The 20,828-nt window shown below is 39.0% G+C and overlaps 1 protein-coding gene across 2 annotated transcripts; it reads right to left on the bottom strand.

Moving 5' to 3' along the window:
- Nucleotides 1–1,076: 1,076 nt before the first annotated feature.
- On the bottom strand, nucleotides 1,077–18,123 carry LOC132826273 (zinc finger protein Pegasus-like). 2 transcript variants are annotated; one of them, XM_060842033.1, is made up of 4 exons: nucleotides 17,919–18,123; nucleotides 7,119–7,286; nucleotides 3,708–3,887; nucleotides 1,077–2,073 (listed from the first exon to the last, which is right to left on the bottom strand). In XM_060842033.1, the coding sequence occupies exons 2-4, from the start codon at nucleotides 7,249–7,251 to the stop codon at nucleotides 1,142–1,144; spliced, it is 1,245 nt and encodes a 414-aa protein (XP_060698016.1). In that variant the 5' UTR covers nucleotides 7,252–7,286; nucleotides 17,919–18,123; the 3' UTR covers nucleotides 1,077–1,141. The 2 variants fall into 2 exon arrangements, with proteins under 2 accessions (XP_060698016.1, XP_060698017.1); XM_060842034.1 differs by lacking the exon at nucleotides 17,919–18,123 and adding an exon at nucleotides 17,490–17,550.
- Nucleotides 18,124–20,828: the final 2,705 nt, after the last annotated feature.

Genomic DNA, 20,828 nt, shown 5'->3' with positions numbered 1-20,828 from the left:
TGGAACATATCAAGAAATCATCGAACTCAAAAAATAATTGTGCTGTAAGAAGTCAGAGTTTAGTTCATTAAAATAACAAAATTGCTTAATTTCATCAGTACTAAATGTGTTGACTTTATATTGATATCCAATAAATAAAGATTATTATTGGACAACTTTTTTGAGTTCTTTTAAGTAAAAAGATGAGAATTGTCCTAACGTAGACCACAATAGGAACGGTTTTGCTGTTGTCACATCATCCACTTACACTGCCCACTTGTAAATTAAAGAATGTTATTAAATATAGATATAGTAATTAGAGCTAGACAGATTTAGTAATTTTGGAAATGCAAACCATTACCAAAGCATTTTACATTTTTGTACCTTTGATGCAGAAATGTTTCTTTGATCCGCAGAATTGGCATAGAGACATGTGTGAAGATTTTAAGGGACAACTGCTTAGTTTGACAGACTTGAAGCAGATAAATTCGACTCTACAATGGAAAGCTGTTAACTGTTGAATAATAAAATGTGAATGCTTACCAGATCTAGTGGGCTATTTTCATACATTTGACAAATAATTTATTTATTAATTTCTTGATAAACCTTTTGTTGTTCATGTCAAAACATAAAACTTTTTGTCTCAGTATTTTTAATGCAGAAAGGAAGTTTAATGTACAAAAATGCATTCAAATAATATAATTTATACAGCTAAATGCTATTTAACGTACTGTAGAATATCAAAAAATATATTGGGGCAATAATTGAAGTTGATAGCTTTTCTGTTATTTCTGCAGTAATGTTCTTCTCTCACTCGTGACAGATACTTGTCAAGATCAGCACTTGATATTCAAGTATAAGCCATGGTTCACTCAGATCACTGAAGTCTTCATGGAGATAAGAAGTGATGCTATTGCTGAATTTACACTGTAGGAGATATATCAAATTGTGCTGCAAACCAATATGCTTTAAAATGGTTTAATTCTAGATCATAACTACTTCAAAAGACTTAAAAAGCATTTTAAAGTATCCACAAAAGGAAAAAAAAGTGAGGCAAGTAAATCATTCCCTCTTATTACATATTTAATATTCTCAATATGAAGCAACATTAGTCTAATACGTATTGAAATTGAATACCAGCTCTTAATTAGGTGCTGTAATGTTAATTCTGCTTATGTTGACCCCGAGCAAAATGACAAGCAAAGTCATATTTGTCTCTACATTTACATCCACATATGTTACATTGGAATGGGTTCTTGTAACCATGGCACCCCATATGAATAGTGTAAAGGATATTGTCTGCAAAATACATGTCACAGTGTTGGCAATGATGCAGAAGTTGGGGATCCTGGACCTGAAGTGCAGGAGCAGGGGTGCTAGGCTGGCTGTTCGTCACGCTAGGTGTACTTGTATGAGCACTATGCTCACTACTGGGGCCAGCCACAGGACTGAAGTTCCGCTGATTTTGCATGGGACATGCATCTGGACTGACAGGAGATGAGCTTTGGGCCACACTGGAAGCTACCGTGGAAACGACTGGAGCTGTAGACTGTGAGATCACATATGGTTTTTCATCCCTGCAGGCTACCACCTCAGGAGATGCTGGAGCTTGGTTTTCAGGTGGAATGCTGGACAATTGGCCTGCTAAGGTAGAAAGCTGGTTTAATGGATTATCCACCATAATATCTTGCGTGTCCCTTGAGATCCCAACAGACTGTACTTTTTGCAAACCCTCATAGGAGTTAGCTGACATATCATGAGAAAAGTCATTGAGGTAATCTGGCTTCGGTACCATCATGGAAGAAGGACTTAGATTAATCAGAAGTCTTGTCCCATAACTCAGGGAGTTGTTAGTTTTTTTCTGCAAAATGCCCAACATTTTCTTATTGGTCAAGCAGGTCCTAGCACCTTTCAAGGGAAGAAGTTTGTGCCTACGTCTACGGTGATGGGATAGGTTACTTCGATCACTGCAGCAGAAAGAGCAAAGCTCACATTTGTATGGTTTTTCACCTGTGTGTGAGCGCATGTGTGCTTCGAGGTGCCGCTCATACGCTGAAGCAAACGGGCATAGGTGACATCTGTGGGGCTTCTCACCTGTATCAGAAAGAATAGATCAGCAAACCTTGCCATTTTCTCTCCCTTTTCGCATTTTTCTCATTTTTCCTCCACCAAGTAGCTTGTCCTTTAGCTAGGAATGCGACAGAGTGGTGGAACTCTTAAGATCATTGTCAACAATCCCATCTGGTTGTCAACATAGTTGCCATGTAAGAAATCTGGACAGTTTTGTTTTTCTTTCCTCGTGGTGAGACAGTTCAGATTCGTGGATTATTTTCTGTAGTGGGTCAATTAAAAACTGATGAAACTCCACCAACATAGCTGATGGATGTGTGTCAGTTGGATGTTTGCACCCTACTCACTATCACATTAAGGGCTGGAATTTTAGCTAACATGAAATATGATGAGGTAACTTGAAATTATCTCAACTTCTTAGCTACTTGGTTATCTGCCATCTGTTTTTGAATGAAATCTCATTAAAAACGTTGAAGATGAAATATGTTTTCAATTGAAAAATCAGCAGAAAATAACTTGCCTCTTACAGGATGCATTTTGAAAATCACAAGTGACAGCAGTTCCTGCACTGCCACATCATAATACATTGTATATTATGGGTGCCATTCTCTAATTACAAAGAAAAACTCTCAAATATAATTATAAGAAAGAACTGTAGCCGTTATATGCTGATTTTACAGCATTATATATCCTACTTAGAGGAGCAGTACTGTACTATGCTATCGTAGGCTTAACCAGATGGTTACTGAATACATTGATCCTTACCTGCTTTTTCGTTAGTCGAGGCCCTTTTCACTTTAAACTGGGGAGACTCACCATCGGTACTCCTTTTAAAAAAAATCAAACTGTTACAAAGAATTGTGATCAAATTTAACATCCTTTAGCTTATTTGTTCTGAGAAAATTGGTATTTAAAAAGGGAGAACGATAGTTGCTGGGGAAATCCTGCAAGAAGTCTATGTTCCTAAGTGACAGAACCTAACCGTGTGGAGAAACTGAATCAATACTAATACCGTAAAAACAACAGGAACATTAATTGATCTAAACTGAGTTAATTAATGTATCAGCAAATGTCAAACTAACTGCCTTACAATGCCAAACAACAAATGATCATAAACTACTTCCAACAATGAAGTTAGCAACACAACTTTAACCAAAGTAATCCAATACGACATGGCAGAAAATAAAAATTAACTGTATTTTAAGGGGACTTTGATGGTGAGACTCCATTTAAGTCAATTTATGTCAAGAAATAATTTTACACGTCACACTCATAATCAATACCACAAACTTAATATCAACCTGGACGCTAAATGTTATCTAAATACCCCAGTTTGGTCTCAGTTAGAATTTAATAATTTTGTATAAAGTATTCTCTTCATTAAATCAACAACATTTGTCAAGAGAAGAGCTTGTCCTCTATCATATAACCTACCATCTCTCTACCAACCTAATTATCAAAATGAATCAAAAGGTTGTTTACCTCATTTTCAATTGACATTCCAGAAATTTGGATTTTATACAACTGAGCATGTTTATTAAATTAGTATGTTTTCACCTTATTGTACAGTACTGCTCCTTTAGGTAGTTAGAATAGAAATAAACATCTGATAATAACTTCTATTTTAGATCACGTACAAGTCAATGTACAGTTGTTACCTGTGTGCATTCTGATATGCTCCATCAGACGTGCGGTCCCTTTACTAGCATAGTTGCAATATCGGCACTTTAGTTTTCCATCATATGTTCTTTCAAGCCCATCAGCCATTAGCCCAGAGCCATCATCCAATGAAACTTCAACTGAAGCATGATGCATTCCATTTTGATCATTTTCTGATCCTGCAGTAATAAATCCCAGAAAAGTAGAAAAAATTAAAAATTCTCTGCAATTTGAAGTACAGACAGCTATTAGAGAAGAAAATCATTTTACAATGCAGGTGACATAAATATATTGTCATTCATAAAATAAGTTCTGTGATCAAAGACATTTCTAAAACGTTTTGTATTTCTGCAAATATTCATTGATTTTCTATGGTAATTCTTGTTGACAGTAAAAGATCTACTATTTTGTAATAAATATGAATATGTAAATCAATGATTTACAGGTGCTAAAGTCAAATTTCATTTTTATTGAATGGTTTTCTGACTAAGTCTTACATTCTCAGGCATTGCAATATGCATTCAGCTAACACAAACAGGTAACAGCGGAAATGAGTAAAGTCCCATTACAACACAGGAACCACAGATGATAAAATATACAGAGTTTTTATTTCTAATGAAAAGATTTCCCTTTACGAAGGAGCATGAATTTATATAGTAACTTCCTTGACCTCTGGACATCCTAAAGTAATCCAACCAATTAAGTACTCACAGTATGGTAATCGTTATAATGTAGAGAAAACTAATTCAATTTGTGTGCAGCAAAATCCAACAGAAATTAATTTATCTTAGTGAACTTATCACCTATGGTGGCTAGATTACCATGATAGTCAGGGAACTGTTCTGCTCTTAAAATAGTGTGCTAGAAAATTTATGGGCGTCTGAAAGAACAGATGAGCCTTTAGTTTAATATTTCATCTGAACGATGGCACCAATGACCTAGCAGCACTTCCTCAATACTGGATTAGTACTGATTAATGGGCTTAATTCTGGAGTGGGGTTTAAGTTCATGATGTAATACAGAGGGACTAATATAACTATTTGAAGAGCGAAGAAGGTTACCTCAAGATTACAACGTGATCTTGATCAGATGGGCCAATGGGCTGAGAAGTGGCAGATAGAGTTTAACTTAGATAAATGTGAGGTGCTGCATTTTGGGAAAGCAAATCTTAGCTGGACTGATACACTTAATGGTAAGGTCCTAGGGAGTGTTGCTGAACAAAGAGACCTTGGAGTGCAGATTCATAGCTCCTTGAAAGTGGAGTCGCAGGTAGATAGAATAGTGAAGAAGGCATTTGGTATGTTTCCTTTATTGGTCAGAGTATTGAGTACAGGAGTTGGGAGATCATGTTGCCGCTGTACAGGACATTGGTTAGGCCACTTTTGGAAGATTGCGTGCAAATCTGGTCTCCTTCCTATCGGGAGGATGTTGTGAAACTTGAAAAGGTTCAGAAAAGATTTACAAGGATGTTGCCACGGTTGGAGGATTTGAGCTATTGGGAGAGGTTGAATAGGCTGGGTCTGTTTTCCTTGGAGAGTCGGAGGCTTAGGAGTGAAGAGCATTAATAGAATAAATAGACAAAGTACCTTCCCTGGGGTGGGGAAGTCCAAAACTAGAGGGCATAGGTTTAGGGTGAGAGGGGAAAGATAAAAGAGACCTGAGGGGCAAGTTTCTCGTCCAGAGGGTGGTACGTGTATGGAATGAGCCGCCAGAGGAAGTGGTGGATTGCAACATTTAAAAGGTATCTGGATGAGTATATGAATAGGAAGAGGTTTGGAGGGTTATGGACTGGGTACTGGCAGGTGGGATATCTGGTCGGTATGGATGGGTTGGACCGAATGGTCTGTTTCTGTGTTGTACATCTCTATGATTCTACTGAGATAAGGCTAATAATATAAAATTAGTTTAGACAGCAGCTTTCAACAAAACATATCACCTATGTATCAAATCTCCTATGGTAGTCTATATAATAAGACAGAACCATTTCTTTTACCAAGATCTGTTTTGTTTTCATTGTTGGTTGTCTCCTTGTCTATCTTTTTCACTTCTGTTTCTTTCTCCTTAACACTTTTTGTTTCTCACTTTAATTTCTTGTTCCTTTCTGGAAGTGGGTGGCATGGAGGGATGTAGTGGGATAATGCATCAAAAGCCTTTACATAATTACAGGAAAAATTAGGCTCTTGTAACTTTCTTTTCCAAACCTTCCCTTTCTCCCCTTGACCCACAATTATCCATGCTCACATTTTCATATACAATTTATTCCCTGGCCCTTTATCTTTCCATCCCTCCACAACTTAACCACCACTTATTCTATGATCGTCTACTTCATCTATAACACTCTGATCTATTGTTGCCCTTTTCCTGCATCCCAGGATAGTTTGTATTGCCCTCAAATTCATCTCTTCCATATTTTCCTCAAAGAGGCATCTTTTAATACTTTGAAAAAACAGATTCAAATGGAGAAACTTTTGTCTATTTAACCTAAGAGAAGAATCACCTTTTCCAACTGTTAACAACACACAACGACATAATGATTTGGCTTCAGAATTCACCTGGAGTTGTTTTTGTTGAAAGCTCAACTACTAACATGAGGAAGGATGAAAACAACAGCTACAACAGATGTATATTAAATACATTACATGAACTAGTTAAATAAAGATTTTGAAGTTTGTCTGCTAGGATTTCTTAATAAATTAGAAAAAAACTGCAAGAAGCTAAAGAAAAATGCAATGTAGGAGAATGAATTGGCCAGAATTGATAAACAGGTGTATGGAGTGATAACAGGAAAGAGACGGGTCAAATTGGGGAATAACACACTGGGGAAAGAGTGCTGCAAATGATCAATGACAACCCTTTCTAATCATATATCCATCCAACGTGTTTTAAATGTTGCAATTGTACTACTTGCTCTGACAACTCATTCCATTCACATGCCATCCTCTGACATTAAAATACAACCATTAACAATGTTGTTAATGAATAAATTTATTGAAAAGATCACTGACCAATGGCATTCAAATCTTCAGATTACTTTCTGCCAGCTTTTAAGATAAACTTTCATATAACCAGATACATTTTTAAATATACAATTTATAATCTATTGTACATCACTGCCTAGTTTGCAACATTTTTGTTCAGAAAGCATTTAGTTTATTGAAAAGAAAACAGTTTCAGCCAATATTAACGCTCCTTGCTTCGGCCCCTCTAGACAGACATTTAATTCAGTCAAGTGGAGATTTTAATTTGTCAGCTGCAAATGTGTTGCTCGAAGATTTTAATTTGTCAGTCCTGATTTGGGACTTCCTCCTTCTATGAATCTAAGTAACCATAGCGGACAAGTTAGCCTCAGAGTAGCATGCCAGTATTCACTATGCACAAAACATAATTTTTGCAGACAAAAATGTCCTTACCAGTTTGTAGAGATTCTGGGTCCTTCTCCACACCAACAGAGCCAGATATCATGTTCACATGTTGGGTTTGTTGAGTGAGATACTCCTGGAAATCCTTGACGAAATCTACAGAAGCAGCTCTCTTCTCCTCCATGATCTCTCAAATGTTTAAAAAAATTGGTTTATTTCCTTGAAAAAAGAAAATATAACTTTATGAGGAATACATTGTGAAGAACTACACTTATTTAAATTTGAATGTTGTAGCAATAGGCATTTGTCAAAGTATGTTATTCTCTATTAATATTTCAAATGAGGTGATCAAATACTTACATTTAATCATCAGAGCAGTACAACAAAGTTGCTGTGACTGAACAGTGAGGAGTTTTAAGTGTTCAGTAGGAACCCTTAGCGCTACATAATAGCATATATTTAATTTAGAGACCTGTTTCTTAAAAGTTTTGTGAAATGATACTGAAATGCCAACTCCTAAATCTTTTGCAAAAGCACATTTATAACACCACAGAATCACATCCAACAAAACCAAACATGACAGCAGCCATTTAGCATTGCAACTGGCGCTATTTTTATAGGTATCTGAGAAGGAAGGTTCTACTGTTCCAGCAGTTTGAATTTCTCAGAATTAAAACTAGAAAAATGCAGCAAGAATAGAATGGCAGTTTGATTAGAAAAATTAATTATGTCTCCTTCATGTTGCCAGGTTATAAAAATAAAAAAGAAACAATAAGTATAAAGGTGGGATATGTTTATCATGCTAACATTGGGCTGATGCTATCAGTGACATAAACAAGCATTGAGATATTGCATATATGTAAAAATTGTAGGGAATCAAGATCCCTCACAGGACCTGAAGTGTTGATCTACATGTACCTTTGATGTTGCCCAACACGTATGGGATGTTGTGTTCCATTATGAAAGCTGCATGAACTCTGCAATTTTGTTTCTCATGTTTTCTGTAGCACAATATACATCATGATATACTGAAAAGATGCATCTTGTGCATGTAGATGGTGCAGTACTTCATTACAACAGCACAATTTTGAAATATTGAGGGAGCTTCTGGCTTTCATCTGTAAAGAGCCCTGGCTGAGACACATTGAGCTTGAGCTGCTTCTTAATTGACGAGACATATAGATTTAAACAGATACAGCTTTACTTTAGCACAAGTAGTTATAAATTCTTGATATAATATTTTTATTCAAGTGACTACAACCAAAGCCAATGAAATTAGATGAGTATAACACACTGGTTCATTGATTAGTAATATCAGCAGATTCTGTTTAACACTTTCAGAAGTACAGGATTTCTGAAAAGGGTGGTAACCATGTCATGTATGATATAATAGGAGAATAGAAGGTAATTGAATGAATCATCTCATAGCTTAGCATTTGTGATTCTTACTACTATTCTGAGGACTAATTGTCATGATAGCTTAATTTATTCCTTTGTACTGTATATCTGTTGCAAATTTTAAAGCTGAGGATACAAACAGACATGTTTGTAGTACTAAAGGGCAAGGACTGTACAAAATCAGAGACTTATTTTAAGGTGGAGTCCATTTGGCCCTTTATAACTACATTCTTTGTTATTGCAATCCAAAAATAATTGTGTCGTACTTTTTCGTTGTATCACTTTATCTCCGTTGGCCTCAGATGACAACGTACTGCTTTCAGAAGACACATGATGAATGGTCTGTGCCCAAACTTTACCAGCAGCAGTGAACTATCAACATTTTTCGACAGCAGCATCCTCCAAGATATCAAAGCTCCTTTTAACTTTTCATAGAATTGGTACAGTATGGAAACAGGCCCTTCGGCCCATTAAGTCCACACCGACCCTCCGAAAGGTAACCCACCCAGACCCACTCTACATTTCCCCATGACTAATGCACCTAACCTACACATCCCTGAACACTATGGGCAATTTAGCATGGCCAGTTCACCTAACCTGGATTGTGGGAGGAAACCAGAGAACCCGGAGGAAATTCACACAGACACAGGGAGAATGTGCAAACTCCACACAGCTGGAATCGAACCTGGATCCCTGGCGCTGCGAGTCTGCAGTACTAACCACTGAGCTACCGTGCCGCCTTTGACTTTTTGACTTCATGACTGATTGTGCAGTTCGTCAGTTGTTAAGTTTCTAAGCATCACGGATTCCTTTCCTAAGCCTCTCTTTCCATTTTTAAGCTGTTTGTTAAAACCTCTCTCTTTGAGCGCTTAATCATCTTCCCTAAGATTTTTGTATGTGATTTAGGGACAAATTTTGGTTTAGATTATTACTTCATAAAGACATTACATTATGTTAAAACTGTTTTATAAATATAACATTGTTGTGCTTCCTAGAATCAGACTCAGTTTTTGAAAACAAACTACTCCTCATCACATAATTGATGGAAAGGGCTATTTCTTCATTATGGTGAGGAGCATGCAGTAGACTATGACAGATCATGACTTACATTCTGCCAAATACTGCACCAGAGCAGTTCAAGCAATTTTTGTTCAGCATTTCATTCCATCAATGCTCTGTTCTATCTACAGTACAAGTGGCAGTGTGACTACCAAAGATTTCAGTATGTGGTCATCAGAAGGATCTTATTGTCTACTGACCACACTTTGGTTTGCCGTCATGTTCAAATGCAACTAACATAGGAGAATGCCACATGAGGAATCCACCATCAATGCTGCCAGTATATCTGGCACTGACCTGAGTATTTGTTGTGGATCATCACACCAGTTAGATGTTCTGATCCAGGGTTCACATATGTTTCTTGAACAGGGTGGTGTGACTGAATTTTGTGTATCTGGTTTCGGTACCATCACTGTCATCTTGACAACCACTGGCAATGTGGTCCTTGTTATATTCAAAGACTGCAATTGTGGCCTTAATGGGTTAGATTTCAGTGAAAATATTCTTACTGAAGCGCAGATGCCCCACATATACTTTTCTTACTAAGGTGCAAGAGAAATACCCCCCAATCATTCCGAGTGCATAAAGCCTCTTGCTGAAGTCCTTCTGTCCTTCTCCTCTTCCATCCTTCCCTGCTCTGTCTGGCCTTTGTTATTTTCCATGTCATGCTGCATTCCAGAGCAATTCTGCCTTGCGTATATATGGAGGCAACTGATTGATTCAGAAGTTTTGAAGTCAGTAAAAACTCACTCAGCTGCTGCCACCTCATTCCTTATAGATTTTTATGACTTCACGGACTTGTACATGGAATTGAAGATTTGTAGAGTCCAAACAACAGGACTCAATTTGTAAGAAATGGGTGCACCCTTTAAATAGCACTGATGGAAGGGGTCTTCCTTCAAGCTGCTGAATGCATGTTCAGTTTGTGAGGTTAACAGAGGATAGTAGCTGCACTGTAGAGACTCAAAATAGCTGGGGATGCTGACTAAAGTCTAATGAAAAAATCCAAAGTCTGCCAGCTCTAGATGCATCTGGTGGCTGCCCAATGTGTGCATACATCTAATACCTGGTGTAACATGACTGAAATGTTTACAAGTCTCAGATGCCAATTTGAAGTTCTAAGGGTACCTTTAGATGACATTAAAGCTGCAATGCTTACTGAACTGCATGTTCACTTTAAAATTGCTACACAGCTAAGCAAACATGCATCTAAAGGGAATAAAATTAAGAACAATGGATGCTGGAAATATGAAAAACAAGTTACTTTCAGCACAACTAACTTATTTTCATTCATTCATAATGCTCATTATTACCTATCTAGTTTCTCTTCTTCCATAGCTTTCTACCTTTCTTTTTCTCTCTCTCTCTGGGCCCTGCCTCCACCTGTCAGAGCATTCCTTTTCCCTTGCCCTACCCTTGTCATCAAGATAAATACCACTTTTATTCCCAGATGTTATCAGTTCCAAACAATGCCCCTGGACTTAAAGGTTAACGCTGTTTTCTCTTCACAGACGATACCTTACCTGAGTTTCTCTAAAAGGGAATAGTGCTTGTACAGAAGTGGTTATTCACTGTGTAGTACATTCCCAATATCTATGCAGTCAAGCTGTTTCTCGCAAAAGGAAGACAGACATTATTTGCAACAGCCTAAATGAGATGCAATTGGTCTCAATTATTAGTTCAGAAACAAGAGTGAATCATAAGATATTTATAACTTGTCTACAGATCAAGAATAGGCTCGCTTTTAAAAACAAATTGCCAGATAGAGACTATCTGTTTCAACAGCAATCTGTGCAGTGAATCAGTGATACAAGGAAGTAACTCAAACCCTTTAAATACTTGTTGTTAACAGTGAAATTACACTGTCTGATAAAGCCATTTTATATATTTGTACTGAATCTTACAATGTCTGATTGTACATCATATGTCATTCAGCATTATGGCATTAGTCCTGTACAACTGAGGTTACAGTTAATAGTAATGATAATAGGAACATTCTAGATATTTATCTCCCTCAATTTATTATGTAAATAGGTAGTAGACAACTTTATCCAAAGGTTAGTTTGGACTACATACACTCTTGTGTCTCACTCAAGTATTCCACCACACGAACTTAAATTAGAGTATATATTCTAGGACATTTTTACTTCAAACCAGACCATGAGCATTCATAGTATTTTGTTTTTATTGTTCTGGGGACATTGATACTTCCCAGGAAAACATGTGCAGTTTGGGTCTCTAAGGAGGAACATACTTGTCACAGAGGGAGTGCTACAAAGGGTCAGCAGATTAATCCTTGGGATAGCAGGATTGTTTAATGAAGAGATTCAATATACCATATATACGCATAAGAGTTGAATTTTTTTTTAATATGTTTTAAGGTTGAATTTATGGCATCGACTATTAGATGGATACTACTTTTGAGGGGCTGAAATTCATGCCCATCAAAATTCATACTGTATCATTAGAAGCCCAGTTGATCTTGAAACAAATAAAGAAAAAGACACAATGAATTACAGTAATTATCAGATAAAGAAAATAGAAGATAAAATGAATTAGTGATAAACCTTGGAGCGACAATGACATCATCGGTGCAGCTGAAGGCTAGACTGGAATCCCAGACCGGAGCTGGACGGTCGGCAGACTGGAATCCCAGACCGGAGCTGGACGGCCGGCAGACTGGAATCCCAGAACGGTGCCAGACGGCTGGCAGACTGGAATGCAGGAACAGAGTGGTACGGCCGGAAGACTGGAGTCCCGGAAAGGAGTGGAATGGCTGGCAGAACAGAGAGGGATGGCCAACAGACCGGAGTCCTGGGGTGCAGCAGGACGGCCGGTGACTGGAATCCCAGAACAGAGCAGGAATGGCTGGCAGACTGGAATCCTGGAGCGGAGCAGGAACAGCCAGAGACTACAATCCTGGAATGGAGCAGGAATGGCAAGCAAGCTGGAATCCCGGAATGAAGCGGGAACAGCTGGCAGACTAGAATCCTGAAACTGAGCGGGAACTGTTGGCAGAACAGAGCTCCGGAACAGTGGGACGGCTAGCAGAACAGAGCGCTAGAGCAGAGCAGAACAGCCGTACAAAAAGTGAATACTAATTATAGTGTTTGCTCAATAATGAACTTAAGAAATCCGAAACCTAATGTCAGTATGAATTGTGTGAAGAACTAGGGTCGACTTTACACGAGATATATGGAAAATTCAAGATTTTTTGGCCAAGAACAGTGCTTTGACCTTTACATGGGATCAAGATTTACTTGAGTATATACAGTATACTCCCTAGAATTTCAAAGAATGAGGGTGAAACTCAAAACATTCTTAATAAGGGGTGTAATAGGGTGTATGCAGATATTTGCCTTGGCTGATGAATCTAAAATCAGGGAAGAAAGGAAGATGATGGCCTAGTGGTATTATTGCTAGTCTATTAATTCAGAAACTTAGCTCATGCTCTGGAGACCCAGGTTCGAATCCTGCTGTGGCAGGTGGTGGAATAAAATATATTGGGAATTAAAATTCTATTGAAGTCCATGAAACCATTGTCAATTGTCAGGAAAATTCCATCTGGCTTAGGGAAGCAAATCTGCCATCCTCATTGTTTCTGGCTACATGTAACCAGACCCACAGAAATGTGGTTGACTCCCAACTGCCCTCTGAAATGACCTAGCAAGCCACTCAATTTTTGTCAATCTCTACAAAGTCTCAAGGATGAGATGAAACCTTATGGACTATGCAGCAACAACCTAAGCTTCAGAAGCGACACTAGCACAAACAGCCCTGACAACCTTGCAAAGTGTTCATTACTAACTTCTGGGGTCTACTGTCAAAACTGGGAGAACTGTCTCACAGACTAGTCAAGCACCAGACAGACATACTCATACTTGTGGAATCATACCTAATAGACAATGTCTCAGATGCTACCATCAACATCCCTGAATATGTCCTGTCCCACCAGCAGGGCAGACTTGCGCATGAGGTGCTGGCTCAGTGGTATACTGTCGGGAAGGAATTGCCCTCAGAGTACTTAATATTGACTCCGAACCAACAAGAGGGAAAAACATACTTGACCTCATCCTTACCAATCTGCCAGTTGCAGATGCATCACTAGGAGTGACCATTGTACAGTCTTTGTCAAGACAAAGGCCTGTCTTCACATTGAGAATACCCTCCAGCATTCTGTGTGGTACTAACTGTGCTAAATGGACAAACTTCAGACAAATCTAGCAACTCAAGACTGGACATTGATGAGGTGCTGTACTCCGTCAACAGCAGCAGAATTGTACTCCAACACAACCTGCAACCTCATGGCCCAGCATATTTCCCACTTAACCATTACCATCAATGGGTCAATGGACAACGCAGGAGGGCATGCCAGTAGCAGCACTAGGCATACCTGAAAATGACATGCCAACCAGGTGAAGCTATCAAACAGGACTACTGCATGCCAAACAGCACAAGCAGCAAGTGATATACAGAGCTAAGCAATCCTACAACCAATGAATCAGATCTAAGCTATACAGTGCTGCCATATCCAGTCGTAAATGGTGGTGGACAAATACACAATTCACTGGAGGATAAGGTTCCACAAAGATCCCCAAATTCAATGACAGAAGAGCAAACTCTTAAGTGCAAAGGTTGAAGTATTTGCAGCAATCTTCAGCTAGAAGTGCCAAGTGGATGATCCATTTTGACCTCTTCTAGTGGTCCACAGCATTACAGATACCAGTCTTCAGCCAATTCAATTCACCCCATTTGATATCAAGAAACAGTTGGTGGCACTGGATTCTGCAAAGGCCATGAGCCTGACAACATTCCAGTAATAGTACAGAACTTGCTGTTTTCTTAACCAAGCAGTTCCAGTATAATTACAAGACTGCTATCTACCCAGTAATATGGAAAATTGCCCAAGTATGTTCCATCCACAAAAAGCAGGACAAATCCAGCCCAACCAATTATCGTCCCGTCAGTCTACTTTTAATCATTAGTGAAGTGATGGAAAGTGTAATCAACAGTACTATTAAGCAGCACCTGCTCACTGACACCCAGTTTGGGTACCAATTTTGATACAAAATTGGCTTGAAGGTGAGAGACAAAGGACAGTAGTAGAGGGTTGATTTTTACTGCAGGCTTGTGACCAGTGATGTGCTGCAAGGATTTGGGTCCACTACTTTTCATCATTTATATAAATGATTTGAATGTGAATATAGGAGGTATGGTTAGTAAGTTTGCAGATGTCACCAAAATTGGTGGTGTGATGGACAATGAAGAAAGTAATCTCAGAGTACAACAGGACCTTGATCAGATGGGCAAATAGGCCGAGGAGTGGCAGATGACATTTAATTTTGATAAACGTAAGGTGTTGCAGTTTGGTAAGGCTTATACAATAGTGGGGCCCTGGGGAGTGTTGCGAAACAAAAAGACCTAGATGTGAAGGTGCATAGTTCCTTGAAAATGGGGTCACAGGTAGACAGGGTGGTGAAGAAGGCATTTGGCACACTTGCCTTCATTAGTCGGTGCACTGGGTACAGGATTGGTTAGGGAAGTGGCAAATTCGGTACTATTGCTGGAATGGTGTCAAGGCTCATAGCCTTTGCAAGGTGCACTTGTAAAAGACATTGGTGAGGTCACTTTTACAATACTGTATTCAGTTCTGGTCTCCCTGCTACAGGAAAGGAATTATTAAACTTGAGAGGGTTCAGAAAATATTTACAAGGATGTTGCCAAATTGGAGAGTTTGAGCTATAGGGAAAAGTGGAATAGGCTGACGGGTGACCTTATGGAGGTTTACAAAATCATGAGGAGCATGAATAGGCTGAATAGTCAAGGTCTTTTTCACAGGGTAGAGGAGTCCAAACCTGGAGGGCATCTGGATGGATATGTGAATAGGAAAGATTGAGAGGGATGTGGGCCAAATTATGGCAAATGGGACTAGATCAGTTTACGATATATAGTTCGTGCAGGTGATTTGGACTGAAGGGTCTATTTCCATGCTTTATAACTCTTTGACCGAGTGCAGCATCATGGAGCCCTAGCAGAACTGGAATCAATGGGTATGCGTGGGAAAACTCTCTGCTGGTTGGAGTCATACAAGGCAAATAGAAAAATGCTTGTGATTGTTGGAGTTCAGTCTCCTCAGCTCCTGGACATCTCTGCGGGTCCTCAGTCGTGTCCTCGGCCCAACCAACTTCATCTATGATCTTCGCTCCATCATAAAGTCAGAGGTGGGGACACTTCCTGATATTCCATAGTGTTCAGTACCATTTGTGACTCCCCAGGTATTGAACCAGTCCAAGTTCAAATGCAACAAAATCTGGACAATATCTAGGCTGTAGCTGAAAAATGGCAAGCAACATTTGTGCCACACAAATGCCAGGCAATGATCATCTCCAATAAGAGACAGTTTAATCACTGTCCCTTGACTATCAAAATACTTGGGGTTACTACTGGCCAGAAACTCAACTGGACCTGTCACATAAACACAGTAGTAATGATTAGCTCAGAGGCTAGGTATACTGTGGCGAGTAACTCATCTCCTGACTCCCCAGTGTCTTTTGACTATCTACAAGGCACAAGTCACTTGCCTGGATGGCTGTAGCTCCAACAGCACTCAAGAAGCATGACACCATCCAAGGAAAAACATCCTGCTTGACTGGTAGTACATCCACTCCCTCCATCACGATCCACAGTAGCAGCTATGTATACTGCCTATAAGATGCACTACAGAAATCCAAAGATTCTTAGACAGCATCTCCCAAACCAATGAACACTTCAATCTAGAAGAACAATAGCAGCAGATACATGGGAACACCACATCATTTTTGTGCAAGTGGCAGAAGTGTCAAAATGAACTTAAATGGTGATTGCCATTGATTTCAATGAGAAAGCAAAGCTTTGATTTCAATGGGAAAACAAACATGTCTTCACCTGGAACAACAGTGGAACATATGTCTTGGGGGGAACAATATGGAGCAGTAATTATTGGTGCAAATCACTTCTTTCATAATTTCCTCTTTTTTACACTGTTCAAAAATTCCCATGTAACAGATGTGTTTAGAGGAAAATCTGTTGATAAATAGTGGCAAACAAATATTGCGTGTTGCTGCTCAACACACAGATGGGAAATGTTAAGGGCAGAATCTGTATGTATTATATTTATTTCATACTGTGTGCATACACACAAATACCACATATTTTAATGTATACTGGAATATTTCATTCTGTATTGTTTGCTAAGATGTTTCTTTACAGCCACAGTGCAACCAACCACAGGATATAAGAACATAAGAAATGGTACAGACATGGATCTTTTGGCCTCTTGAACCTGCCCTGCCATTCAACATGATCATGGCTAATCTTCCACCACAATTCCACTTTCCTGCATGAGCTTGACATCCCAATGTTCATAAGTCTATTGGTTACTTTTGAAGATAAGCACTGACTCAGCATGCAAAGTTCACTGACGTGGAAACTTCCAAAGATCCAAGATTCAATGAAGAGGTGTCTTCTGGTCGCAATCCTAAATGACCAATCCCTTATTGTGAGAGTGCACCCCAAAAGGAGAAAACATCCCATCAGCGCCTACCCTGTCTTGTCCCTTAGAAATTTTGTATGCTTCATTGAGATCGTCCCTCCTTTTAAATACAAGAGTCTATTTAATCAATTTTCATTAGACAGTCCCTTGAAACCACAAACCTAATGAACCTCTATTGTACTCAAAGGGTGGCATGGGATTCTAAACTATTCATTAGGGCAATTGCGAATCACGTCATGCTATAATAGTTTCAACATTATAAGAAAATAACCCTGAACTCAAGGTGATCATCAATGGTAGCTTATCCTTTGAAGAATAAACTTATTTCCAAGATGTTCCATAATTACAATTCCATTTGTAATTGGTTTTATGTGGAGGGAGAGCGACTGGACTCTGGACACCCTGATAAGTCGGTGATTGACACGCACTCCCACCTTGTTCCCATTCACTTCTCAAGGGACCTTGCTGATGGAGGGGCGGCACCGCTGCCTGGCCTGCTCGAGCCGATTGGTCAGTCACAACGGCCGCCGGTTCCCATTGAGCCAACCCCGATGTCAATCACGGACAGTCCATCAGCAGGTTAGGCTGCGCCGCTCAGGCCGTGTTGTGGATCTGGAAATGGGGGAGGGGATGTGGGATATTAAAACTGTCTCCCGAAAGGGATGGGGGTTAGTACAGACAGACGTCAGATAATTCAAGGAGCTGGAGACAGATATGTCCGGGGAGCGTTAGGTCGTCGCGTCAATCGATCGACCCGGACTCCCTAACTGTATATAACATACAGCTCCTTCGTCCTTAAAAGAACACTAACGCTGCATCCGACCTACCTACCAGCATTTTAAACATTGTATTTGTTCACTTACCCTCTAATTAACGTCTGCCCTGGAAACGCCGTTTCACCAGAGTAGCATCCCAATCGGGCTGGCGGAGGGGAGACGATCTTTTGCACGCGACCAACGGCATTGTCGTCGACAGGGGCTGCCAGCTAATTTAACGGATTTCTAATTTAAATTATTTTCTTTTCCGCCGAATCCTTGCTGGAAGATTGAAGCGAGCAACCGAACAAAAGCCAGGGGGGGGGAGGGGGGTCAGAGTTCGGGAGGGAGGAATCGGTGCGACAGCTTAACGAGTCCCCACGGAAACTGTCACCCTAGAAACCACAGCGCTAACAGAAGACAGCAATCATGGCAATGACTGACATCCTCATTTGTCAAACAGCAGAGAGAACCTTTGTATCACCAGGAAGGGTGAAGTACCGAACGAAGGACCTGACCCCTGTGCAATCGGTTTTATATTAATACACTACTCCTCGATATGGTTCTGGTGTGACGACAGAACCAGACCTATGATCTTAGCGTTGTCAAAGAGGGCAAAAGATTTGTTGAGAGTAAAGACAACTTTACACCTTTGTGAGAAAACTTTAGGTGCTGTTGTCTCCTTGGGGCCGGTGTAAAACATTTTGGAAAACAAGTGTGTAGGATTTGAACAAATTTTTAAAAGTTAAGGACATTCCAGCAATTAAAAGATGACATTCTAAGAATTATTCTCAAAGCCAAGGAACATTTAGCGTCAAACACCTTCCCTCTAGCCCAGGCATTGGAAATAAACTATCTGGGGTATTTTGTAATCAACCTGTTTCAGAGATGATACTACACATCTTTGGAACAGGTGGGACTTGAACCCAAGAATCCTGGTTCATAGATAGGAATGCTAACATGAGACTGGGGTTCATGAAATGGATGAGAGAAACAAATGGAGTACAAATATTAGAATAGATCTTCAAGGCAACCTGTTTCTAAAGTTGAATATTGGAGTTTAAAGATAGATAAATAAAGGGAAAGTAACTGATTACAAGAGAAACCTTAAAATCGAGAGCTGGAAACCTAATGAAAGATTTATTCCAAAGAGCCATCCAGTGGTTTTAATATGCAATTGCATTGTGATAATATCAAGAAAAACAGACAAGGAATCCATGTGGACACTGGATTTCTAATGGAAATTCCAACAAGTATACCTGATAAAATAAATGTACTTTCATCCTAAGACACTCATTCTTAGTCAAAAACCACAACATTTATAGCAAACTATTCAAATGTTTAATTTGCCTCCTGCTGATACAAAGAAATGATCGTTTGCCAACACCATTACAACTGCATTTAGTAGAAATATGTATTTGAAGAAATCCTTGCCTGTTCGATAAATGGAAGTAGTCACTTTTGTCACCTAAATATTTTCTTGGTCCAATTTACTTGAAATATAGGTAATACAGTCTAACAAAGCATGTTATTTTTTAAAAAAAACATCTGTTCAGCTGTGTTATGACAGTGCTGGAGCAAGTGTGACTTGAAACTGAGTCTTCTGGCCCAGAGATGTGGACAATACCAATACACTAGAGGCCTCTCATCTTATAGAACATTAAAAGGAAGTCTTAAGACAACCAGTAATTAGATTACTTAGTGTGGAAGCAGGCCCTTTGGTCCAACAAGTCCACACACCCTCTGAAAAGCAACCCACCCAGACCCATTCCCCTGCATTTACCCCGTCACCTAACAGAAATATTTCTGCGTAGACCAAGTAGAGGCAGGTGAGATTAGTTCAGTTTGGAATTACGGTCGACATGGATTGGTTGGACCACAGGGTCTGTTTCCATGCTGTATAAATGCAGAAAGCACGTGGATGTCTGTATTCAATTCTGCTGTAATACCACCATGTATCAGTCTACAATTTATTGCCGGCTTACTTAGTTAGTGATTCATCTCCTATTAAGGTGTCCATGTCTCAGGGTTGGTACCACTGAAACAGGTTATTTTAACCAACTCTTAAATTATTTTGCTGTGAGTTTAATACGTCAAGTCAAACACGTAAAAAAAATTCATTTTTGTCCTTTCTCATGCAATTAGGTTTTTCTTTTGGCTAACCATATTGGAGGTTATCTTGGAGAAAAATGTTGATTCCACAAGTTTCTACTTTAAAATTCAGTCAAGTCCACAAATGTATATAAGAGTGGGAAATTATATAATTTTGCAATATATCAGACATTTAAGTGCATCTTGCAAACAAGAAATTTCACATTACCACTAATTTGTCAGCAAAATGGTTGTATATACCAGCTAGGTTCTGCAAACTCACTCCTGACAGCAAAGACAGAACCACAGAATGTTTAGCAACAACATACAGTCCCCTCATTGACAAGATCTTCTGGTGCAATATATTAAATAGATTTTTTAATATCCTCCTGCTTTTAAAGGTTCTCATTAACTATGAATCCAAACATATTTTTTCCAATTTAACATGCAATGGTAATAACGTTAACAGCAGAACCACTTTATATACAAAACCACGTGATAATTAAGTGTAGAGGCACCTACGTAAAATCTTAAATTTCAGTTAGAGTATTAAGGCTTTTGTAAGGATACATGGTAGTAAATAATACCACAGGGTAGATAAAGGAACAGCCTTTTCTAGTAGTTGTATATGAATTGAGGCCATAAATTTAAAAAAAAAGCACTTCATTTCTGAATTTACTTTCAGAACTAAATGGTTGAGGCAAAACTGTCAACATTAAACATTACACTGGACAGATTGCTGAAGAACCAATTTCCATGTTGTAACTTAATGTATTTTTCTAATTTAGTTTGAAGGAATAAACTAGGATTTTTGCATACTTCAACCTTCTACTCCATTGTCAAAACCACATTAAATCTCACATCAACTTAAATTCTCAAAACTCCACGACCTAGGTTTTATCCTTGTATATCCATTTCTTCCAGCTC

The sequence above is a fragment of the Hemiscyllium ocellatum genome, chromosome 22, assembly GCF_020745735.1.
Source record: "Hemiscyllium ocellatum isolate sHemOce1 chromosome 22, sHemOce1.pat.X.cur, whole genome shotgun sequence".
Classification (NCBI taxonomy): Eukaryota; Metazoa; Chordata; class Chondrichthyes; order Orectolobiformes; family Hemiscylliidae; genus Hemiscyllium; species Hemiscyllium ocellatum.
Note: the sequence above shows the minus strand (reverse complement) of the source record. Positions and strands in the feature narration are given on the sequence as shown.